Source organism: Neophocaena asiaeorientalis, unplaced genomic scaffold, assembly GCF_003031525.2.
Source record: "Neophocaena asiaeorientalis asiaeorientalis breed wild unplaced genomic scaffold, Neophocaena_asiaeorientalis_V1.1 scaffold266, whole genome shotgun sequence".
NCBI classification, from domain to species: Eukaryota; Metazoa; Chordata; class Mammalia; order Artiodactyla; family Phocoenidae; genus Neophocaena; species Neophocaena asiaeorientalis.
In genome coordinates, this window is record NW_020172449.1 from 206,655 (window position 1) to 233,505 (window position 26,851).

General features: G+C 40.0%; 1 protein-coding gene across 1 annotated transcript in view; it reads left to right on the forward strand.

Moving 5' to 3' along the window:
- The first annotated feature begins 1,109 nt into the window (after positions 1-1,109).
- Positions 1,110-26,851, forward strand: part of MMP20 (matrix metallopeptidase 20) — a 50,195-nt gene continuing 24,453 nt past the window's right edge. The window contains exons 1-6 of the mRNA XM_024737351.1: positions 1,110-1,235; positions 7,534-7,781; positions 11,375-11,523; positions 13,689-13,814; positions 14,610-14,771; positions 17,066-17,207. Coding sequence (XP_024593119.1) covers positions 1,110-1,235; positions 7,534-7,781; positions 11,375-11,523; positions 13,689-13,814; positions 14,610-14,771; positions 17,066-17,207 — 953 coding nt within the window. The remainder of the gene's footprint in view (positions 1,236-7,533; positions 7,782-11,374; positions 11,524-13,688; positions 13,815-14,609; positions 14,772-17,065; positions 17,208-26,851) is intronic.

The window sequence follows — 26,851 nt, forward strand, 5'->3', positions numbered from 1 at the left end:
TGATCTGATTTACTCCTTTATGACAATTCTTCAAAGTAGGTACCTTTTCCCCTATTTTTCAGGCAAAATTACCACAGCTGAAAGAGATTAAGTAACCTGCTCAGTCATATGGACAAGTGTCAGAACTAGGACTTGAACCCAGGTCTACTGGATGCAAGTGACACCCACAGACACCATGTCACATGCTCTGCTACCTCTGTAATATGAGGGGCTTACACACAGTATTACTGTCAGTCTTTTGCAGATTAAAAAAAAAATGATGTTCAGAGAGGTTACATAACTTGCCCAAAGTCACCCAGCTAGGAAGTACCTTAAACAAAATTTAATCTCAGTTTGTCTGATGCCAAAGTACTTTTTCCACCATACAACACCATTTCTCCGTGCTATCTCTAAATCAGGATCCATCCAAATCAGAGCCAGGAACAAGAGTATGACTCCAGTTAACCAGAGTGCACAGAGAATGGGGAATTGACGGTTTCGGTTAATGAAGAACATCTCTCTTATGTTAACTTATTCAAAAGCTTTCTAACAATTACCAGTGCACCTTCCACCCTAAGTCAGCATGGTATAATGCAATGCTTCCTTGATGATTCAGGATCTTACGTGTCCCAGAACCATCATTATAAACAGCATTTGTTTCTGAGAAATGTCCAAGTGGATACAGAAGAAGGTGAATGGGGTAGATGTGTGGGGAGCCCAGAGGTAGAGGACAAGTTAAAGTATATTCTACTCATTTACCTTCTCTGCCAGCAGAATGGAAAAGCCCCAAACTGAGACTCATCAAATGTTTCAGTTGATGTGGGTTCAAATTAATCACGTTTACTCCAATTCATGTAAGTAGCCGAAAACTGCATTAAAAGTGACTGTTTTTCTCGTTTTGCCACTTGGTAAATTGCAAAGAGTGAAGGCTCCCTGACTCCTGTGTACTGCTGTGTTACCCCGTCATCAGCGGAGAAAGGAGCTGTATAATTACCTTTTGAGACATGAATCATCCTTGCTCTGAGGGCCCAGACCTGTTTGACTCTATAAAAGCAGCTCAAGGTCGAAGTGCAAACGTGCACTGTCTGCCATCCCCCGGGCTGCTATAATTACCAAGCCACCAGGAGGAGATGAAGGTGCTCCCTGCATCTGGCCTTGCTGTCCTCCTCGTCACGGCTCTGAAGTTTTCCACTGCAGCCCCCTCCCTATTTGCAGCCACCCCCAGGACCTCAAGGAACAGCTACCACCTCGCACAGGTTTGTGAATCTTTGCACAATTCCCTCTTCCCCCTCCTGCCCCAGAAAACCTAAAGGGGATAATGAGAAAATAAGGAAAATCTGTTATGGCTTTGAAATCATCTTCTAAGTCCACTAAAGTCTAATGGATATGATCCCCTGTACAGCTAAGGCTGGTGTCTGGTACACACTGAGTGCCTGTGTTGCATGATTGCATAAATAAATGAATGAATGTCTATCCAGGTATCTTGCTGCACACAGAATTTGAGGCGGCTAGCAAAAATACATGCATTACAAAAAAAGACAAAAGAAGTATTTGAGGAGCAACGTAGGAGGAAAAATAAGGGCAGAAAAATAAAAATCAAAGTGTAAGATTTGCACAGTAGAGGTGGGTCGGAAACTTAGTGCTAAGATTCCTAACAATCGCAACAGAAAGATTTCCTGTGTTCACTTTTTAGAAAAATGGCTCTTGTACTCAGGGCAAACTTGATCAAAATTTGAAGTGAACCGGGCTTCCCTGGTGGCGCAGTGGTTGAGAGTCCGCCTGCTGATGCAGGGGACATGGGTTCGTGCCCCAGTCCAGGAAGATCCCACATGCCGCGGAGCGGCTAGGCCCGTGAGCCATGGCCACTGAGCCTGCGCATCTGGAGCCTGTGCTCCACAACACTGAGAGGCCCGTGTACCACAAAAAAAAAAAAAAAAAAATGGAAGTGAACCAAGTTTTTGCTGGGTAGCTACCTGCTTCTCATGTGAGGGTCTCTCCTCTCTAAAACATATTCACCAAGTACCTTATTTACTTACAATTTCTGTACCTTCCCCTCCTTTAAAATCTTCCCTGACTGTCGGAAAGGATCTGATAAAATAATACATATCAGAATTTCTTCAAAGACTAAGTGTGACTCAAAGTGATTCAATGTATATTTGCTTCCAAGTGTTTTGTTTTTAACATTTAAAGGGAAGTGGCGAACTTTAACCTTAAGAAACAAGTCTTCAATGAAGGAATTTCCAACATTCATGAAAGGTGTGTAAGTGAGATGTTTTTGCACCAGAGCCTTTGTTTCAAGTGTCTGTCAAAATGATAGCACATCTGTGATTGCCAACCCTGCCTCAGGGTTGCTTTCCTACCTGCCAGGCTACACCTGGGTACACGTTGCAGAGCTGATTGTCACCTGTACACACCTGCGTGTCCCTACTGACTGTTTACACCACTCTTCCATTCTAATTGGTCCATCCCCCTGCCACACCAGTCGTTAAAGATTTTGAACATCAGCCCTGCATGTAAACAGCACAGTGGATGCCAAGCACAGACCTGTTGAATTGAACTTCCTTTGACTTGAGCCCACTTTCAGACGAACTAAATTCCAAATAACATATCTCACAATACTGGGGGTCTATTTCAAATTGTATTTTGCTGGTGCCACCAAGCTTTGAATCTCTTCTCTCCAAATGTAATCTTCCATCACCCAGCCTCATGCCACCCTGATTCAGAAACTAGAGGCTTTGGGACTTCCAGAAGGAGGGTCATACTGAGGCCATGGCAGCAAGCTGGAATGATCAGGGCAAACCTCTCAAGCGGATCCCAGTGCCTAGAAAGAATTACTGTCCCATCTTATAGTTTATAGAAATATTTAACAACTTAGGCAGCCTTACAGTACAACAAGTGAAATGACATGAAAATAGACTTATTTCATAAAAATAGCTTAAGTTAATTCATTCAGCAATTATTTATTGAAAGTTTACTGTATGCTATGTGCCAGGACCTGTTCTAAGCACTGGACAAACATCAGTGAACAAAACAAGTCCCTGTTCTTATGGCGCTGGCATGGGGATGATGGAGGAGTGGGAAGATGCTGGGAGGAGACAAACAAGTCAATCAATAAGTCCCCAAGTGATATTAAAAAATAAATTAGGATGATAGCGAGTTACTGGGACCCTGGGGGGTATTTTCACTTGAGTAGTCCAGGAAGGATTCTCTGAGGAAGTGATATTTGAGATAAAGAGCTATGTGAACCTGAACTTCACAGTCGTGTGAAGATCTGGAGACAGAGCAGTCCAGGCAGAGAAAAGAGCGAGTGCAGCAGCCAGGGACTGAAAGAACTTGGATTGGAGCATCGGGCTACCATGGCAAGAAGATACTGGCTGAGTCTCAGAGTCAGGCCAGGCCAGCATACACCTGGGGCCTGGGGGTCCAGGTCAGGTTAAGCCCCTTCTACACTACTCTCTTCTTTCTAGATCGCTCACTAAGAGATAACAAATAGTTTCCTGTGCCTGGAAACTCGAGGCAGGAAACGTTTCCAAATACTATTCACTTCTTCCTAAACCCATGAACACGATAATCTATGCTTGAAAAGATAAACAGGTTTTTAGTTGATTTAATGCCCACTTGTATCTTTTAAATTCTGATTGGCTAATTATCATAAAGGCTTGGAAAATGATGAAATACTTAGTCTCATAATCCAGAGTTTTATTCTACTTTTTGGTTTTTTTTAAATAATAATATCAATACAACATTTAATACAGGCTGTTAAATTGTCCTTAAAATAATATAAGATTTTATTATCACATTATTATGAGCTTATAATTAAAGAAAATAAACAAAAAACCTTCCAAATACAAACTGTTAAATTCAGGTACCTTTACTACCATTTGACTTTCTGTGCATAAAGATATTTTTTAATTGTCATTATACTCAAAATTTGGTTCCTACCTTTCTTATTATTATAACACAATAAAATTTTGATTTTATACTATGTTCATAAAGATCATGTTATAAAGTTACAAATATTTCAGAATATAAGTGAGTTATAATTTATTTAGCCATTTCCTTTGTTGGATACATGGAATATTTCCATATGAATAATGTTTCTATGAACATTTTTGTACATCAGCCTAATCTAAAGGATTATTTTTTTCAGGATAGATTTCCAGAAGTGTAATTAATGAGTAAAAAGGTATATACATTTTAAAGTCTTTTGATACATTTCAAAGTATTTTCACACTAAGGATCTCATTGGATCCTCATACTGGTGTGGGTAGGATAGACACCAACCCCATGTTATAGACGAGAAACCTGACACCAAAAGGAATTGCCCAAGATTTTTAGAACCTAGGATTTGTCACAAAACAAAAAGTTCCCACAGTTCCATTCCTGTGACTTAGCCAAAACAGAAAGAAATATTGAAGAACCGTATCTTGAACTTCACTTTGTCCTGAAGCACACTTAAATCTGAACTTTAAGCTCTTCACTCTCAGGAAGGACACTAGGAAAGTGCACTGAAAGAAGAGTTGGGAGGGGGGACCTGGGCCACTAGCTTCTGGGACTGCCCTCAAGGCCTCTGCTATTCTTATCTGTCAAATATTGTTGGAGACACAGAGAGGGGACCACCATATTGCCAACCCTAGACTCCTGTGGTTTCAACAGTGGGGGAGTACGGAGGGTGGGGAGGCACGTAGGACAATTCTGGTGAGTCCTGAAATCTTTGACCCAGGCCCACAATTAGGTGTTGAGCCAACAGCACACAAGTGTTAGAGTAGAACACAAACACAGTTCTAAGTGGGCATCTTTGTGCCTAACTGAACATTTTGACTCTGAAAAGTATGCTAAAACCTCATCAATAACTTTGGCAAGAAAGTGTACAGAATAATTTGGGCTCTCTGTACTTCAGAGAGCTTGATAATTCTTCAAAGAAGCATATTTTCTATATTTTACCTAAAGAAAAATAGCTCAAATGGTAACTGAACATCCACTCTGCACCTAGAACTGGGTCAGGCCAGGGCCATATCTGTGAAGGCATCACGATCCCCAGCCTGAGAAACCAGAGGTGAGAGTGATGAGAAGCTGGTAGACTGTGGTACAAGGTGGCAGGTGTTCACTAGTCTAAGAACCACATTCCGTGGGAGCACCCAGTAGGGAGCAACTCACCTGTGTCACTGCAGTAACCAATCCTTGTGGTCTCTTTAAGTAGAAATAGTTTTTGATTTTATCTTTACTCCATTAAAGATAGTTTTAATCCTATTTACTATGACTTGCCTTAAACCTTTTGAGTTGCAGGTCTAGCATCTTAAGCATATTTTGAAAAAAAAATATATAAAACATATATAACTAAAAATGAATTATTCTCAATTCCATCACTAAAATATAACCACTGTTAATCCCTTAGTCTACATTTTTCAAAACCCTTTCTATGACTCAGTGCTGGGACTAACATGAAGGAGTGACACAAGCTTGGACCCTGTCTTTATTTAAAATGTTGATATTTTGTCCATCATAGATTTTATGCATTAATTTTTATTTTTTCCAAAAACATTTCATTAAACATTATTTTTCTTGATCATTGAGTATTTGGCAACCCCCCACCCACTTCCTCATCCTAGTCCTAGTTTAGGACTATATATCTGTGTGTATTAATATGCACAGACTTCTCTTTACAAAGGTGGCTTGTACTATAATAATAGTTGTAAACCTCTTTTCACTTAATATATCAGAAGCATCTTCTTATATGACCATATTTCATAAAACCAAAATTAGAATTTAGAGTGTAAGTGTAACACATAACCTAACAAGGAAATAAAATATTTGAAATCAAAATGGCCTCAGAAAATATGGAGCATCTGGCTTTCCGCACAGAGCTCACCTCTGAAGAGAGTAATTCAGACTTACCATGAGCATAGTGTTATCACAGCATCAGCTTGAGCAAACAGAATGGCTCAGAGAATCAACATCACTCTGCCAAAAAGATCAGGAACATAAAATGTTGATTTAAAATGGCCTAACCAGACATGGAAATGAAAGCAAATAGTTACACCTTTGTTTCAGGGCACCTGCCCTGAAACAAAGAGCAGGGCTTTGTTTCAGGGCTCCATCGCCCTTTTCCTCCTCTTGGGTTCTCATCTCAGTAAGAATTTTACAAAGAACGACCGCCAGGGAAGTGAGCTCCTCTCATAAGCAGGGCAAGGAGTAAGGATTGGTTGACCCCACGGTAAAGACACAGAACACCTTGTCCAAACAAGTGAGCGAGTCTTACTCCTTTTCTTTTTTCCTTAACAATTACAGTTCATGTTCATAGCAGAAAACTTTGGGATATAGGAAAGGGTAAAGAATAAATTGTCACCCATAATTTTAAAACCCAGAGATAAACAAGATTAATATTCAGACTTATTTCCTTCCATTATTTATGTTACTTATGTTCATTATAAATTATATATATGTTAATTATCAATGTCTTGATTAATGTCTTAATTTTAAGTGTTAATATAGATGTTAACATGATTATATTAATATACAGATATAATAAACATGAATATAATCTATTTACATTATACGATTTTATTTATGAAATTATGTATAAATATTTTACTTCTACCTTTCTCAGTATATTGCCATTATATTGACTTCACTACTCCATGCCATTAAATATTTTTCAAAAATATATAAATAATATTATTTATATACAACAAATAAGTACTTTATAATAATATACAAATATAAAATTTTATATTTAATAAAATATAGATATAAAGATTTAGCTGCTTTTTGTTTTCCTGAAATAAGTTGGGTGGGTGAAATTCTTGGGCCAACAGCAGGCTCTGACCCTGCATTTTCACGACTCTGTCTCACTCACTTCACCCAAGAAGTCATACAGAGTGTTTTGAGTGGTACATTAGGGTTTTAAGCCTTTAAGCACAAGTAAAAGCATTATAATTTATGGCTAATTTCATTTGCTTCAAGGGGCAAAGAGCCAGTCCTAGGAAACATGCCCCTTGGAAACAATTTGCACCCCATGTATTGAACACACCTGAATTAATTAAAAGTCTCAGCTGGGAAACAGATTGACCTGCTGCCTTTGTATAAGATGAGAGGCTGCAACATAAAGCCACAGAGAGTTAAGAACATTCTGATCTTGCATAATGTATAATGAAAATACGACACAAATAACTGCTTACTAGAAAAATAGGAGAGTCTTTGTTTTACAAATTGGTAAAGACCTCAATGACAAATAAATGGTCCGTGGGGAAAATGTTCACATTATTCTCCTTCCATTATTTTTTTCTCTTCAAGCTACTATTCATTGTAGAAAAAGTATAAAAGGCATGCACATAAAAAAATCTAAAAATCCCACCGCCCAAAGACAATTGTTGTTAATAACTTGGCATATATCTGTCTAAGCTTCATCTACGCAAATATATCTAATTTTTTCAAAAGTGGGAATATGCTCTGCACACTATCTTTAGCCTATCAAGAATACCGTCCCTGTCTTACCTGAGCATAAGTGTTGTTCAGAGATTGTGCTGTGGATGTCAGCCTGCCTCTCCATTTCAGGCATACCTTGACAAATATTACACAAAGAAAGGAGGGCACCAGATTGGTGAGATGATTGCGAGAGGAGGCAATTCCATGGTTAAAAACATTAAGGAGCTGCAGGCTTTCTTCGGCCTCCGAGTCACCGGGAAGTTAGACCGGGCCACCATGGATGTGATCAAGAGGCCTCGCTGTGGAGTTCCTGATGTGGCAAACTATCGCCTCTTCCCAGGTGAACCCAAATGGAAAAAAAATACTTTGACATACAGGTAATGAGATCGAGTCTTTCCAAATTCAGAGAGAAAGAGCCTTTCTCTCCTTCTTTCTTTTCATTTAAAAATATCTTCCTTCTGATCTGTATAAAAATCATGACTCGGGCTTCCCTGGTGACGCAGTGGTTGAGAGTCTGCCTGCCGATGCAGGGGACGCGGGTTCGTGCCCCGGTCCGGGAGGATCCCGCATGCCGCGGGGCGGCTGCACCCGTGGGCCGTGGCCGCTGAGCCTGCGCGTCCGGAGCCTGTTGCTCCGCGGCGGGAGAGGCCACAACGGTGAAAGGCCCGCGTACCGCAAAAAAATCATGACTCATCACAATCATAAGAGAGCGTAAGAACTTTTTAGGTCTAATCTTTAGAAAATGACAGTGGAGAATTCACTAGAAAATATGATCTCAAGAGTATCATAATGGCTGGCCGTTTTAGGCATTACAATTTTATCAGAGACAACACATTTTTCTCTAAAGAAAAATAAACTAGTCTAGGATTAATAACCTGATGGTACCAACCAGTTTTCTTAAAACAATCTTCTAAATCAGAAGTAAATAAACTCACCTACTAATAAATTAATTTTTTATTAATTCCAATAATAATTTATTGACAATTTATTAAATGTCTACCATAGGCATTCAGTTTTGGAGATGTAAAGGTGAGTAGATCACCTTTCCTCTTCTTTGGGGGAGACACACATACAAACAGTCACAGCTCCGGGTGAGAAGTGTGAAACTACAGGTCTAAGCAGAGAACTGTGGCAGCACATGGAGGGAGCTACCAAGTCACCCAGGGACTGGCCAGTGACATCTGAGCCTGACTTGTAGGCAAAGCAGGAGCCAGTCAGCCCCTAGCCCCAGGCTCTCCCATCTCCCACCTTATCCCCCCTCCACCTCCACAGTTGAGCCTGGCCATCCTCTGGATTCCTCCTGTCCCAGGTGGAACAAGGATTCCGCATGATCCAAGAGGACTCATTCACCCAACCAGAATCTACACCCTCACTGTACTCTGGGTTTTCAGGCCAGAATTCCAGCCCCTCAGCCTGCATCCATTTGTGGGGCCAGTACAGGCCTCCTTCCCAGGTTGGCCCACCCTCCTCCATTGGACCGTCCATGGTGCTTCCTAATTATTATACTACATTTTACTATTATCTATATTCACGAGGTCATTTACATCTCTTATCTGTATGATGGAAATGATGTGCTGCTACTCATCTCCTCCCAACTTTACGTTCACTCATGGCAAGTTGGTTGTTGAAATTAGCCATAGTGAGGGTACTTACAGTATGGAAATCAGCAAACCCTACAGACGAGGAGTTTTGGTCATAGAACTGGTTGTTAAACTGTAGCAGCACACCAGTGATTCCCTGTGATCAAATGGGGGCTCAAACCCAAAGAGAGATCAGATGATTCCTCTAGGCCACTTGTCTGTTGCTATGAGCCTAAGAGTCCATTAAGGTGGTGCTGAACACAATTATTAGCCTCTGCTCCAGCGTAAGAATTCCACAAAAATCAAAGCATTTGGGGAAGAAACACCCTATAAGGAATTAAACACCCAAAAGATTATGAGATGATTAAGGGCAAGACAGAAATATTTTATATAAACTCATGACGTTTTTTCTGTCATTTCTTAAAATAAACTGTATCATAGAATTTTAGTCAGTGATTATGCACAGCAAAGACAAGGGGAGAGATCAAGCTAATTTGGGACTGAAAGAAGTATAATATTCTTGTGATAATATTTTGGGCAGTCCCAAAAGCACCCTCCACACTGCCCATCCAGTTGCTCCCAAACAACTCTCCTTCTCCCCCGCCCCACCCAAAAAGGAACTAGAGACTATCTTAGTACTCTGTCTATATAGCTACTGGATCTCAGAATAACTCCTTTTAACATAGCCCAAAGGACTGCAAAAGACAAAATATAGCATAGTGCTTGTGTGCATAGGCTTTGGAGTCGTAAAGAACTGGGCTCAAGTCCTGACTAGTCATAAAACGTAGAGTGTTACTATTATCTGTGAAGGTTGCTGTGAGGGTTAGAGTGCGTACCACATTTAAAAGTGCCTAGAACAAGGTCCAGCACATAGTGTGTATTCACAGAACATTAGCTGTCATCACTGCTGCTGTGTCAGTCTCCAGACCCTGGGTCAGGACCTCTGTCCATGTGCTCTTCCTTTCTGGTGTCATCCCTTCTCCATCTCTGTCTTCTCCAGCCCAACACACAAGCAGCTCTGTGGGGATGGATAGCTTGTCTATAATGTGAGCGAACTTCGAGATACCAACTACACAGAGCCATGATAAATCACAGTTTCATATTATGCAGTGGGCGTGGCATATTCTGAAAACACTAAATGGTCCCTTCAAGGGTCCTTCTGGTTTCCCCCCGGACACCTACGTCCCCCCTCTTGGCCCCAGTCCCTGGAGTTAGAGATCTCCTTGATCCTTCCCTCTCCATTACTGAGGTTTAGCTATTTCCCATCCTCTCTGTGGGACATGGTCCCTTCCTTTTGGGCCCCCAAGATAACCACTGTTGGTTTCTAGCTGAGAATGCACCACCTGCATCAGAATAACCTAGAATACTTGTGAAATGCAGATTTCTGGATCATACATGTGTGTTTAACAAGTTTCCTAAGTAGTTATCACAAGTCCTAAACTTTGAGAACTACTGAGTAGGCCCTTTTTTTAAACACGAGCTTTTATTCATTAGTTCATCCACTTAGCGAGTGTTTGCTAAGTGCCTACTATGTGCAAGGGCCTGGACTAGGAGCTGCAGAAAGAGAAAGTTGGCTAGGTGTCTGCTCTCAAGATTGGCTCTCACAGAATTCACTTCTAACTCTGCACCCATGATTCCATCTGAGTCCAAGGTTCTGGGTGGCAGTTCCTTTCTCCCGCCCTTCCTTTCCATGCTGCCAAGAACCCCCAGCCCCTGGCCTCCAGCATGGCATGTCCTAGAAAAACACCAACTGTCTCCACCCACTGTTTGTCCAAAATGGTCTGTATTTTTCTGCCTTCTGATGTCATTGCCAGGCCAGGACTTGATAAAAGACTCAAGCCTTTTTCAGTTCAAGTGAGCATCCTTGTGAGGAGCTAGCACTTCCCCTTTAAGATACATATTATTTTAAGAAAAAACATTCCCCCATGGCCCTGGGGAAATCCTGACGGTCTCTGAACAAGAATTTGAAAACCCTCAAAACTCTGTGTTTTTATTTTTTACAATTGAAAATTTTCAGTACCTTTTGGGGAAAGAGGTCCCTTCTCAGTTAAAACCACTTTAGGGAAAATGGACTTCCGGCTACTCTTAAAGTTACACAAGGTATTGTTCTTTAAAGTTAGTGATATATAATAACAATGAAAGCCAAACTGTTTCAGCACCAGATTATCTCAACTCTTTCATTTCTCTCCTTCATTTTTCTTACTGCTTAACATGTTTCAGTAATTTAACAAATATGAAAGCAAAATAAGAATTATTATTTTGGAGAAAAAAATCTAAGTTGTAGATTTATGTTCAATATTTTTATTTTTAATACAACCTTGATGTAATTCTTGCTTTCTTCACTTAGGAGCACTTACTGAAAGCAAAACATGTTCTTTCTGTTTTCACAGAATATCCAAATACACACCTTCCATGACTTCTGCAGAAGTGGACAAAGCAGTGGAGATGGCCCTGCAGGCCTGGAGTAGCGCCGTCCCTCTGAGCTTTGTCAGAATAAACTCAGGAGAAGCAGATATTATGATATCTTTTGAAACTGGAGGTACTGTGGTGCTTCTTAGATTTTGTCTACTAATCAGAGGAGAAATGTTTCAACACTTTTCCTTCTACAGTATTTAATCCATGTGATCAACACAATCCTCCTTCACACAGTTGTGAAGGGCAGAGGACAAGGTCATGGCAAAGTCACAATCTTTGTCTGGCCAGAATATAAAACCAGAGGAGTTCTCAGCATTTTTTGTCATCAGTAGACTGAGCTGTAGAATGGACTCAGCATAATCAGCTTTCATAGTGGTATTGCCCCATCAGGGACAAACGCTGTCAGATTTAACTTTCCCATTGGCTAGAAGGTCATCTGACCTCATTCTATTCCCATGATGATGCCCATCGCCATATACCCCCTCCCATATTAGCCAAGGATGTCCCACCTTGAATCCTCACTGAGGATTAATTTCACAGGAGCCCTGACAGCTTTCCCGTGCAGCAATGTTTAGGAGAGTGACTGGCATTGCCGTCTTGTCCACACTTGCATACCACCTTTTGGAGATGCCAGGCCTGCCTCCAACCTGCCCACTTCTCCATCCCCCAACTCCCCGCAGCGAGGAATGGAACCCTTTTCAGAGAAGCATGTCTAGTAGTAGATGATGGAAAGGCCATGTAATTCCTTTCCCCTCTCAGTTTCCTCAGAGTCAAGGTGAGTATCACTGCCTCTTCCCCTTCACAGATAACATTTCTAAGTGTCCTATTTCAGTCCTTATCTTAATTTTAATCTGATATCACTGGGGAGATACATGCTTAGAAGCTAGGAGAGAGAAGATCAAGTAAGTCCTGAGTGTGACCCCTTGAGAGGTGGCCCTGGGTGTGGCCTGGTCCATGGCAGATCCTGTTCTCCCAGAGGACCAAGGCCACCCCACAGTGAACTAGCAGGGCAGTGGGCTCAGGGCAGCTCTGGAGGTGATGGAGTTAACATCTGGCTGTCTCTTGATCTTCCAAGCTTGTGCTCTGTTCCCTAAAACAGAGTTAACTAGGGACTGTGCTGCCTTTTAACCAGGACTTCAGGGCATGTAATCTGATTAAACAACACTGCACTGAAACCCGGGGAATGGCACACCAGAATTTGTTTTGTTGGTTTTTAATAAAAAAAGATATGCTCACGAAAATCCTGAAAAACTGTGAAATGTAGTTTCTATAATATCTCTCGTTTTATTCTTCCTCCTTTTCTATTATATTTGTAATGAACTTTTAATTAAATGTAGATAATAATACAAAAGAATATTAAGCTTTGAAAGTTGTAATTTTATAAACACCTTTATTGCTTTCATGAATTTTATGCATGAAAGTATATCAAAATTACAGAGAAATTTTCTTTTTCTTTTTTTGATGCTTCCTTAAATTATATTGTGCTCTAGAAACAGAAATCACACACTTGTTCAATTTACTATAATTGTCTTAGTCAAATCATATTTTTGTTTGGTTTTTTGTTTTTCTTATTAATTTTATTTTTTATTGAAGTATAGTTGATTTACAATATTGTGTTAGTTTTAGGTGTACAACAAAGTGATTCAGTTATATATATGTGTGTGTGTGTGTGTGTGTGTGTGTGTGTGTGTATATATATATATATATATATATATATACATTCTTTTTCAGATTCTTTTCCCTTATAGGTTATTACAAAATATTGAGTATAGTTCCCTGTGCTATACAGTAGGTCCTTGTTGGTTATATTTTATATATAGTAGTGTGTATATTTAATCGCAAACTCCTAATTTATTCCTCCCCACCTAACCCCGAATCATACATTGAAAGCACTCTGCCAACATGTTCACATTCCAGTCAGTGGACGAGGTTGTGATTGAATGACCATCCACTCTTTCTCCTTTTGTAATCTGTGGCATGGTCATAGTCTACAGTATGCCTTGTGCCAATTAATAGACATTGCAACAAATACAATATCAAAAGAACATTTTTTATTTTTAATGCTTACTATCTTTAAAATACAAAATATCCCTTTTATTCTTTTAATGGATAGGTTACTCATTGGCATGTGAGCTTCTTCTTATAAAAAATGAATATTGAAAAGTAAACCTATTTATATGAGAAGTGTCAATGCTATTGAAAAAGTTTTCTGTTCACTGTGATATTAGGTACCCTTCAAAAATTGCTAGAAAGACTAAATCCTGTTGGTGTTTCTCCCCACTTGTTTAGATCACGGGGATTCCTATCCATTCGATGGGCCTCGGGGGACTCTAGCCCATGCATTTGCACCTGGAGAAGGCCTGGGAGGAGATACACATTTCGACAATGCTGAGAAGTGGACTATGGGAACGAATGGTATATTTGCACAATTCACCATAACCTGGAAAATATTGTACCTTCTTCTGGGCCTCCATCATGAAACCTTGAGGTTCAACGTCCCAAGCCACCCTTTAACTAGGGGGGCTGGCTAGGAAAAACAAGTAAGCCAAAAATCCAAAAGGGAACACCGTAAGGGAAAAAGATCCACCCTCCAACGTGTTGTAGACTTTTCTGATCTCTGGTTCATAGTGTATAATCTCAAGAAGCAGCAATCCCCTACTCAACACACAGCTCAATTTTTCTTCAACTACATAATATTTTTTGATCCTTACTTGTACTTGGAAATAGGCTATATTCAGAAATGACCTGAGGGGAGTCAGTACTTTCCTGAGAAGTACGATGGGGATGGGTATAAAAGTTCTAGAACATCATGCATGTCATGTGGAAATCTTCAGTGTGAAACTTGTGTGGATAAAAGGGAGTAGGCAGGGAACTAGTAAGGCATCTGTGGCCTGAATCTAGGTATTATTGCCACTGTTAGCTCTAAGGCCCTTCTTTATCAATCTACTGAGCACCATTGACAATGAACAAAATGAACTGATTTACATTTCCATCTTCTCCCACCCCCAAGCCCTTCCTAGCAAGGTGGGGAGGACTGGACTAAAGTCAGCAAAGTTAAGTGCCAGGACAACCTAACAACCTTTGAATAACCCAGTTATGAAAAGAAAATGAATAAACTGTGATTTGGGCATAAATTCTCCTGTGAAGACAGGAAATGTTGAACATAAAACCTTGTGCTGGTGCGGTCTTTTTCTCTCTCATATTGTCTAGGTTTCAATTTATTCACCGTTGCTGCTCATGAATTTGGCCACGCACTGGGCCTGGCCCATTCCACAGACCCATCAGCACTGATGTACCCAACTTATAAGTATCAGCATCCCTATGGATTCCACCTTCCCAAGGATGATGTGAAAGGGATCCAGGCACTGTACGGTACAACCACTACACTTTTTTTGACCACAAACCCTGAAAGTGACAGGCATTTGGTCTCCAAGTTAAAGAAAGTATACTTTGTCAGAAGTTACCTACATAAGTGAAGATTAAGCTAGAAACTACCACCCCAGCTATGCCCTCTTATGAAGAGCTTATTTACCAGATATGAGTATTGGTTTCTTTTGTAAGATGTACAATTAAATTTTACATCTTTCCTCCAGAGCATATTGGTCCCTTGATGGCCATAGAAAATACAATCATTTGTGTGTATTTTGAGTGTCGATCAGGAGTCAGACATTGGGAGAGGATGGATATTTTTTATAGTTCATATATATCATGCTTATCCATTTGCAGATAAGTGACCTTATCTTCCTAAAAATAGCAATGATGACGGTAATAACTGTACCATTCAGTCAGATAGGCAATCTTCAGTTTGTAAATCATGTTCATATGAGTCATCTCCATACCATCCTCAGGATCAGCCTGTGGGGTTGAAATGTTTTCCTTATTCGATAGTTGAGAAAGCTGAGGCTCAAAGACGGTAACTATCCCAAAATATTCAAAACGATCTCAAGCGTTAACATTCTTTCAAAGGTAATAAAGGATTATTAGGAACTCTATATCCAATTTTGCTTAACAGAAAGAAAAATCTGTTAATCCATGAGATGAAATCTTGAAACATCATTAGACCTTGACATTTTTTTGTGTTTGATGGATAAAAGCTGAAGAATCTAGGAAACTGACTTTTCCTTAAGCTTCAGAGCCTGGTTATTCAGGCTTTAGTTATAGGAGTCCCTCCTCTTCCTCTCAGCCTAGAAAAGGGTCTGTAGAGCCCAGCTCGCCCATGTTTCCTGCATGCCAGCCAGCCCATCTGTTGCTTAGAAATGGGCACACAGATTTGGGCAGTCAGAAATGGGTACACAGAAATGGGCAGTCAGATTTTACCTGAGGCATAAAAGACAAATTTCATCCCCAAAAGTGTTCGGCCAGCTGTATCCCTTCAGAGAGGGGTATATGGCAGTCCTGCTCCGGCCTTGATTGACAAGAAGAAAAAATACTGTGAATCTCTCCATATAACACATTTGGCCCTAGGACTCCAATGTGAAACACTTCCTGTGGCCACCAAGAAGAACCCACTCCAAATCCATGCCTGCCCTTTACGGGTCCTTGTGCACTAGAGAGTCACCACCATCTGATGGCCACTCTTACTCGGCCAGGAGCTGCAGCATATATTTTGACATGGCCATTTTTACACAGGTGAACAAAATGCAGAAACATGGTTTTATATTGCCAAGAAGCACACACATCAGCCACCCCTGACCACCTGAGCACCCTGATCTTTGGTAGAGTGCCTGGCAGCACACTTCTGATCTGACCGATTTCCAGTTTCTGATCTTTTCCCAAAGCTGCACCCCACCTCAGATCTTCGCCCCATTGCTGACCCTCTTCCACCCCGATCTCACCCTTCTCTCACTCTTAGTGGACCCTTCCCTGTGCCTCACTCCTTCCCTGATCCTCAGCTCTGGTCACAACAAGACTCCATCAAGCACAGAGACCTGAGAGGGGCAGTGGCTCAGGCAGCCCCAGCTCACTCTTCTGTAGCTAGCAGACAGTCCTCAGGAACAGAATGGGGGATGAAAACTCACCAGTACCTCTCCCAAAGGGCGGGTCCTACATTCCAAGAGTGTCCACCAGAAGATCACTTTAAATGACAAACACTTCCAAGGTACTTCAGTGCCCCAAGAATTTGCTCAGTCTCTTCTGGGTGCCTAAGAAAAGGCTTGTGCACAGGGAAGGACACCCAGAAGTTGTTTGAAAATAATAAGAAAACACACAAGAAAGTTATAATCTTATTGAGAACAAGAGTACTTAATTATCAAAAAGAAAAAAAATCAGAGGCAATTTTCAAAATAGATTCCTAATTTGAAACACCCATAGCTATCAAAGAAATTATGCATAGTAATGAAATAATAGTTACCATTTTTGGAACTTTTATTATATGCCCAGCACTCCACTAAGTGCTTTTTAGACATTATTTAATTCTCACAAAAACCTTCTGAGGTAGGTACCATTATTGCCCCATTCTACTATGAGGAAACGGAGGCTTAGAGAGGTTCACCTGTATCACACAAGTCAGCAACTAATGAAGTCGGGATTCAAACCCAGGTCTGCCTGTCATCGACAGCCATGCTCTTTATTACCTTGTCATATACAGTGAAAGCAGGTCCCTGGAGCAGAAGTGCACAGACTCTACACTCCTGGTACCATTTTGACCAAGTTGCTTTGAATCCTAGGACCTCGGAAGACATTCCCAGGGAAGCCCACTGTGCCCCACAGCCCCCCTCATAATCCTTCTATCCCCGACCTCTGTGACTCCAGCTCAGCCTTTGATGCTGTGACAATGCTGGGAAAGGAGCTCCTGTTCTTCAGGGACCGGTAAGCATTAAGACATGCCACCAACTCTTATCAGGCCTCAGCTCCGTATCCAGACACACGTCACTCTAGAGGACCTTGTTGCTGCCATGGGTGGCAATCATGCAGAAGTGATATCCTGTGTGGCATCTGGATGGGAGGCAGGAGTCTTTGGGGAGATATGGAACTGCCAAAACCCAAAGAGCACCTACTATGCTCTTGCCACTGTACTGTTTTCAGTATGAGTACAGAGTTTCTTCCAACCTTTTTCACTGTGAAGCAGAGTTAGAATCCCAAATTCACAGATGAAGACAGAAGCTCAGGAGAACATGTAACTTCACAAAGTAACACAGTTGTATTGAGTGGCTGAGTTATGACACCAGCCCAGATTTATCTGATGTCTGTTTTGTTCACCACTGTATCCCTAGCGAGAGCACATAGTATATTCTCAATAAATATTTGTTAATGGGGGTTGGATAGATGGAAAGATGGACAGAGAGGTTGTTGCAAGAATGGATGGATTCATGGATGGGTGGATGGATAGTCAGGTGGATAGATAGATGGGTGGATGGTTCTAAAGCTAGTATTTTTCCTAAACCCTTCTTTCTCAAGGCCTCCTGACTTTTCAACTATCAGCTGTCAGAAAGCACAGAGAAGGAGGGAATATTGGTGGGTTTTTGTTATACTACAGCTTTAGTTACTCAAGAATACCCTGAGGTTTGAGTTTCTATTACTGTTGTTTTAGGAATGTTTCTTTTGGGCTTACTAATAGAAGTTTCAGTAGTTCTGTGAGTTGTAAAGAATGATGAGATAGCATTGGTATTTAACTTTAATAGCATAGGAGATTGAGTAATTTATGATACTAGAGATCCTGGGTTTTTAGTGAAGATACTATAGGAGCTATAGGAGTAGCTATAGTATCAGATACAGCTATGATTAGTGGTGGTAGGTGGTTGATCTTTATTTTTTAGTATTTTTATTGTTATGGAGATTATTCATCAAAAGTAAAATAAGTAAGTTTAACATTAGTGTAATAAGGAAAAAGAGGAAAATTAAACGTTTTTGGTTTGAAATTGATGTGGAAATTTTTTTTTAATATTTGTTTATTTGGTTGTGCCGGGTCTCAGTTACAGCAGGTGGGCTCCTTAGTTGAAGCTTGCCAGCTCCTTAGTTGTGACATGCAAGCTCTTAGCTGCGGCCTGCATACAGGATCTAATTCCCTGACCAGGAATCGAATCCAGACCCCTGCATTGGGAGCACGGAGTCTTAACCACTGCACCACCAGGGAAGTCCCAATGTGGAAGTTTTTATCTGAAGATAAGTAGTTTCTGGAATAAAGTTTTCTAGCAAAATTAAATGTAATATTAATGATGCTAGCTTTTTGGCTTGCTGAAATGTTGATGAATGGTGACAGACAGTGAGTAATAATAGGAAAAACCCTGAAGAGGTTGGAAAATTTATACAGGTGCAAAGGGGAATTAAATTTTAGGTTTTGTGTTACAAAGTTAAGTTCAAGTGCTAGAATAAAACCTGAAACAGCTACAGGGAGAGCTGCTCATTTTAGGTCATAGGGCATAGTTGTTGGGGTAATCTTGTTGGAAGTAAAAAATCTAGTGAAGATGCTTCTGATTGAAAGGTGTTTAATAGAATCGATTAGGAGAGGATTATTTTCATTCATTAGAATTAGTGTTGAAAAGTGAGGTTGTGCTAGACAGGTGAAGAAAATAATTTGAACACTATAGGCAGCTGCTAGGGAAGTAGCAACAAGAGTAAATAATAGGGCTCAGAAATTGGTATACAATGTGTTAGCAGTTTGTTAATTAAGGCTTTGGAGTAAAAGCCTGTAAGGGAAGGCCTACCTGTGAGTTCTAGGCTTCTGATAATAAGTGAGGTTGAAGTAAAAGGTAAAGCTCTGAATAAGCTGCCTATTTTTCAGGTGTCTCGTTCATTAAGTTATGAATAATAGACCCAGAGCATATAAATAACATGGAAATTAAAAATACACGTGTGCTGATGTGAAGGATGCTAAGTGTGGTTGGGTAATACCAATGGTAACTCTTAGGCCTAACTGGCTTGAAGTAGAGAAGACAACAGTCTGCTTGATGTCATTTTGCTGTGACTAATTAGTGTGGCGATAGCACCTAGACAGAGTGCCAGTGTTTTGAATAGTTTTATTATTTTCTATCCATGGTAAAACAAAGTAGTAAAAAGACATCGGTTTCAACTCTTGTGTTTGAATGATGCTGAGGCTGTTGCTGGGCTTCCTGCGGCTGAGGGAAGTCGTGGGCGAGGCCACGCTGGAAGCCCCCTTAGTAGAAGCAGATAATGACCAAGGTTAAGCATGAAGATGTATTGGAAATCTCATGAGTTTAAATTAAATTGTTCCTTGTTTCCTCGTTCTGTGGCTTCTCAGGGAGCATAATTACTTCTCTCCTTGGACAGCAAGAGAAACATCCCAACTCTCACCTCCACTCCTCCCCTTACTGGGGACTAAATTCAACCACATCAGAATAGGCAGAGGTGGCTCAGGCATATGCATGTGTGACATTATTTTTAATTCTTTTTTCTTCATTGGAAAAGTGGTCGTTGAGCTCATACAGAGTGTTAAAAACTGTTGTAGTGACTGGAGCTATAAAGATGGATCAATAGTCCCCTTGCTTTTGTATACTTCAGGGTTAGATGAGGGAGAGGGACATTCAAACAGCGCTGCCATCTCGCTGTGTGCTCATGTGCGCATTTAGACGGAGAGAAAACGCCCTGGTGTCTCTTTTTATGAGAGCACTAATCCCATCAGCCCCACCCTCATGACCTCATCAAACCCTAATTACCTCTCACTGGTCCCATCCAAATACCATCACACCATCACGTTGGGGTTTGGGATGAATTACGGGGAGACACAAACATTCAGCTCATAACACAGAGTAATCACATTGTTAAACATGTTGTTGGATGTCCATCCAGACTTTTTCTCTGGGTAGAGATTTATTGTAAATATGGGAGGGAGACAGTGATGTCCACAAAAGTGGGATCTTGTAATGTGCTGGATGTGCTGATTTGTACATTTTTTCACTCAATAATCTCTCATGTTACCATGTCAATGAATTTTAATTTTCATCTTTATTTTATGTATGTATATATTATCCTAATATATAGATCTGTCCTAACTTATTTAACCAATCCCAAATTAATGAACATCTGGATTGTTTCTGATTTTTAAAAATTAGGAACAGCTTCAATAATGAATGGGCATCTGATTTTAAAGGCAAATGAAAGGAAAGCCCAGGAACTCAGGCTTTAGACTTAGGCTAAGTTGGTTTAAATCTGGCCATGCTTCTTACTGATCAGGTGACACTGGGCAACTAATGTGCCAGACACACAGTAAGCACTCAATAAAAGGCAGTTACTATATTTAAGAGTGGAAATCAAAAAACATGTACAACAGATTAGGGATTAGAAACAACCTGAGGTATTTTTAATTATTATCTTTTATATTAAGCCTTATTGATTATTTACTTTACTTTTATTGTTTATAACCAAAAAGTAAACCAAAGGGGAATCGGTAAATGTTGACCCAGGAGTGATAGGCAAGGCGCAGAGCAGGAAGCCTGGACACCGTGCAAGATGACATCAGCTTCATCTGAGGGATAACCTTGTCAGACTCTGCTGCCCGTACAATTCATGTAGCACTTGTGCCCCAGTGCAGCACACAGCTTACTCTTTTGGTAATATCAATGTTTGTGATAGAGGCAAGGAGACAGTGCAGTCAAAGGTATTATGCCCTTTCATGCAATTATAATTGTTTTCTTAAAAAAGCAAAAGAAAAATTTTTTAACCTGTTTATCAAACTGTGAGCATTCAAAAATTGCCATGACTAAGTGAAGATAACACATCCTTTGACAAAATCTTGACTGTAAATACTGAGGGTGGTAACAGAATAGAAAGGGAAACATAGATATAAGAAGGGACATTTAGAAAGGAGTGATTAGGGGAGGGATTAAAGAAAGCGAACTTGTATCTGCTCAGCCATCACCTTGTCATCTTCTCCCATTTCTGATCTGATGAGCTATTGTGGTAGGGCAGGTAATACCAAAGGTCTAGGAGGAGCTAGAAGGAGCCAGCAGTGGTACCCTTTCAACACTGGAATTGCCACTGACCCAACTTGGGACTTTGAACCTCTATTTCTCCTCTTTAAAATGAGGTGTTGTCTGATATTCATAGCGACTTCAGTGTGTCCAGTACTTACTATGCTAAGCTCTTTGTTGTCAACTCCTTACAACACCCATGTAAGGTATGGATTATTATTCCTTTTTTATTATACATAGAAAAGATAACTGGTTCAAGCTCACACCCACACCCACACTGTGGCTCTGCTAGAGCCCATGCTCCTAACCTCCCTGCCTAACCTCCTCCTAAGGTGCTGTCCAGAGCTAGAATCCCATGGCTCTGATCTCCTACCAGCTGTCACCAAAAGTCCCCAAGTGCTTGCTAAGCCTGGACAAAGAACAAAGAATTCTTTCAAGCCACAGCCATCATGGCAACCTGGGGGCCATGATGAAAGAGTTCCCAGTCTGTTCTCTCCCACCTGCCAGCCTGGAATTCCCCATCACCAACAATAACCTGTTGATGAGACATTTCAGGCTGTGGATGTAATAACCACACAGTTTGTTTCCAAAGCAAGATGGAATGCAGTGTCTTTTAAAGTCACCGTGAGATTGTTGCAGTGTATAAATGTACATTGGTACATTCAAATGTTCTGTTTGAAGAGAAATAAACTTCAGCTATAATAAGTTGAAAGTCATAAGTATATATGACTTTCATATATATATAAATATATGTATATGTTTAATTCATATAGATTTCTCTTTATAATAGGTGACAAAATATTAAAGTTATCCCAGATTTCCTCGAGGTGACTGGAACTCCAGTCATACCCAAATGATATTTGCATCTCTCTGATTATTCTGGGTTTTACATGATATAATTTAACGATAAAATCAAGAATATCACAATCAGCTATAGACCTTAGAAGAATAATAGCATTTTACATATGGAATAAGCATAAAGGTTGATCATGTCCTAATCCTTCCTTTTGGAGATAGGAAAGCTAGGCCCAGGTCTCTCGGCCCAGCAGACCCTCCACTGCAACCCGAGTCTGCTGACTCATGATCCTGAGTCTATCTTATCACTCACATAGATAACCTCTGACTGTGCAATGGAACTTCGAAGAGAACACTGAATTTTGACTGGAATGAATGAATGCTCTTTGACTGGAATGCGTTTGGAGTGAGTAGGAAAAGCACTTTTGGGCGGCTCCTGTGCTCCTGGGCCCTTGGCCTGCGGGTTGGGTAAAGAGCCACAATCTTTACCCAACCTTCAGGGTAAAGAAGGAGGAGGTTCTAGACTATCCAGGTTTCCCAAAAATGTTTGCTAGGCTTCTCCACATTCTGTTTTATTCTCAAAATAGGATTCTTTATTTAAAAACAACTGTCAATCACTAATTGTCACATTTGAAAGACGTTATGTATACTCGATTCGAATGGAAAGAAACATATGGTTAAGAGACACGCAAGTAGGGATTGAAGAGAAGGGCGAATGTAAGAGGCATCCTGAAGGAGTCACCAGCAGGACTTGGACACTGATTTGGTGAAAACAATGGAAAAGGAAGCAGCATGGCCCACATAGATAGGAAAATCCAAAAGACTTATGGGACAAATTAAGAAAAACTCAATTTTAGATGTGTCAAATTTAAGGTGATGACAATTGTAGTGCGGTTTTATAGAAATAAGCCAGTGCTCAGGGGAGAGATCACAGTCGGAGGCTTCATAGGTTTAGAATCTCCCACATGGAGGAGGCACTGAAAGATTTGAAAATAAACTCTAATAATTATAATAACAATAGCTGACATTTTATGATCATTTACAATATGCTGTGTGTTCTGCTAAGCATTTTATAGACATCTGCTCATTTAATCCACACTGTTCTTTTTCCCAGCTAGAATTTTTAACCTAGGTCTACTTGACTTCAGAGGCAGAATCCCTATAATGGAGCCCCAGATAAACCAGGGAAAAGAGAATTATCTTTTCTGTAAGTGATCAATAGTGGACAATGCTGCTGAGGTCACCAGATTGAGGACTGAAGAACGGGACTGACTGGCCAGGATGATGAAGGGATGTAGTTTTAGTGGCGTAGTAAGGAATGAACCCAGATCCCAAGGAGTGAAAAGGCAAATGGTGTGGAGCAAAGGGTAATGGTAGATGTAGGTCATTCATTTGAGAATCTTGTTAATAACAAAGAGTTAAGATAATAGCTGGAAGAGGCAGCAGGGTTAAATGAGGATTTTTTTCAAGATGAGAAATACCTGGGCGCATTTGAAGACATGAAAATGAGCCAAGGAAGAAAAAGGAATGCAAAGCACTTTGGGAAGGAGGGACAATAAAATCAGTAACCTCTGCTATTAGATGGCACCATTGGAACCTAGCATTTCCCAGGGTTCCGTGGGCTTGAGGAAAGCTTGCACAGCTAAAGAGGAAGTCTTCCTCCTTCAGTCTCCCTGGGGATCTTTCTTTTCTGGCTATAAGGTTGCATCACTGAAAGTCAACACAGACATTGTATTTACTTAGACTGATTCTCTGTTATGTACTACAAATTCAGACAAAGAGGCAGAAGGTGTACTAAGATTGCTGATTCACTGCCATTTCTTCTGAACACCCTCCTTCTGACTAAGCATGAGGTTCTTTACATCTTCACAGGTTACGGCTTATAAATATGGATCTCTGTAGGCTCCTCAGATGGGTATAAACACTTAATTTAAGGACACTGTGCACAGTTTTGGCTATTTTAACCACTGTCTACATGTGGGTTTTTAATTTTATAAGCTCTGTTTCTCTTGGGTTCAGTGAGATGGATGAGTCATGTCTGATTTTTGGCCTCTGAAACATCCTCATATAAATAAACAGCCCTGGTTAGTGAGCTCCCCTCAAATGAATGGCTTCTTGGCCAATGATGTGACTGTCTGTACTTCAAATTTTCCAGTGACAAAATTTTATATCAGCGAGACAAATTTAGAAGGAAACTTATCTCTACTGATAAACTCTAAGTTTTACATAATTAAAAATTTTGTAGAGTAAAAACATGTCTCTTTAAAGTATTTACAAATAATTGTAAAAGTAGTCCAGAGTTTATAAAATGCTTTAATATGCATTGTCTCAATTGATCCTTTGAAATATTAGCTCAGGTTTATTATTATTATCATTCTTATTTGACAGAAAGAAACTGACTCCCAGAAAAATTAAGTAACCCATACAAGGTATCACATCCAATAATAAAACAAGGTCTCCAGCACCCCTTTCTTCTTTCACTGCACTACAGTGTCCAGTCTCAGGGGAGAGAAGCATCAGTTCAACTGAGAGCATCAAAATGATAAAAAGAAGAAAGACACCTATTCCCCTGAAACTAGGGAACAGGGTGACAGAGAAGAAGGTGACAGAGAAGAAGAGAGTCAAGGAGAGTAAAGGGTGAAGACAGTAGAAAATGAAAGCACCCATCAGCTCCTGCTGGATTACCTTGACAGTCAGCAAAGAAGAGGTCAATGTCTCTCCTGAAAATGAAAGACTGAGGGGATCGGTTTAGGCAGATGGGGAGTGAAAACAGTGGGGTAAAAACAAAAAAAGAAAAGTTCAACAAATATGAATCAAGCCCCAGATGTGCCAGGCACTTGCTAAGCCTGAGAATACATAGATGAATCATACATGACCTTGCTCCAAGGAGCTCACAGGACTGGCAAAGAGGTTCAGGAATGTTACCAGTGACTTCATCTCAAACTTGATGATTTAATTGCTGTTCTTTAGTAAAAGAGAATGAAAATTTCAGAGAATACGAAAACTGATCATTAGATGAGTTCTACACAGCCCTCTGACACCCATTTATCTAGCCAACAGATATTTATTGAGCCCTGACTATCTGCCAGGCACAGCAGTGGCTCCTGGCTACACAAAGATAAACAGTGCAGTTAAATATTTATCAGCAGGTCTATAATATCAATAAACTCCATTGTTTTGCCCTCCTTATCAAAGAGCAGGTTACAGACTGTTGATATGATCTGTTTATTTTCATTACCAGTTCCAATACATCCTGCAGCTGTTTTTTTTTTAATTGATGTATAGTTGATTTACAATGTGTGTTAGTTTCAGGTGTACAGCAAAGTGATCCAGTTATACACACATGTATATCTATTCTTTTTCAGATTCTTTTCTTTTATAGGTTATTACAAAAATTTGACTATAGCTCCCTGTGCTATACAGTAGGTCCATGTTGGTTATCTGTTTTATATATAGTAGTGTGTATATGTTAATCTAAAACTCTTAATTTATCCCTTCTCACTTTCCCCTTTGATAACCATAAGTTTGTTTTCTGTGTCTGTGGGTCTATTTCTATTTTGTACATAAGTTCATTTGTATCATCTTTCAGATTCCACATATAAATGATATCATATGATATTTGTCTTTATCCATCTGGCTTACTTCACTTAGTGTGATAATCTCTGGGTTCATCCATGTAGCTGCAAAAGGCATTATTTCATTCTTTTTTATGGCTGGGTAATATTCCATTGTATATATATACAACATCTTCTTTATCCTTTCGTCTGTCCATGGACATTTACACTGCTTCAGTGTCTTGCCTATTGAAAATAGTGCTGCAATGAACGCTGGGTGCTTGTATCATTTCAAATCATGGATTTCTCCAGATATATACCCAGGATTGGGATTGCAGGATTACACGTAGCTCTATTTTTAGTATTTTAAGGAACCTCCATACTATTCTCCATAGTGGCTGTACCAGTTTATATTCCTACCAGCAGAGTAGGAGGGCTCCTTTTCTCAAAACCTTCTCCAGCATTTATTATTTGTAGACTTGTTGATGATGGCCATTCTGACCAGTGTGAGGTGATACCACATTGTAGTTTTGACTTACATTTCTCTAATTATTAGCAAAGTTGAGCATCTTTTCATGTGTCTTTTGGCCATCTATATGTCTTCTTTGGAGAAATGTCTATTTAGATCTTCTGCCTATTTTTTGATTGGGTTGTTTTTTTAATATTGAAATACTTGTATATTTTGGAGGTTAATCTCTTGTTGGTCACATCAATTGCAAATATTTTCTCCCATTCTGTAGGTTATCTTTTCATTTTGTTTATGGTTTTCTTTGCTGTGCAAAAGCTTTTAAGTTTAATTAGGTCCCATATGTTTATTTTTGTCTTTATTTCTGTTACTCTAGGAGATGTATCCAAAAAGATATTGCTGTAATTTATGCCTATGTTTTTCTCTAAGAGTTTTATAGTTTTATAGTCTTACATTTAGGTCTTTAATCCATTTTGACTTTATTTTTGTGTGTGATGTTAGAGAATGTTCTAATTTCATTCTTTTACATGTAGCTGTCCAGTTTTCCCAGCATCACTTATTGAAGAGACTGTCTTTTCTCCATTGTATATTCTTGCCCCCTTTATCAAAGATAAGGTGACCATAGGTGCATGGGTTTGTTTCTGGGCTTTCTATCCTGTTCCATTGATCTATATTTCTGTTTTGGTAACAGTACCATTACTGTAGCTTTGTAGTAGTCTGAAGTCAGGGAGTCTGATTCCTCCAGTTCTGTTTTTCTTTCTCAAGATTGCT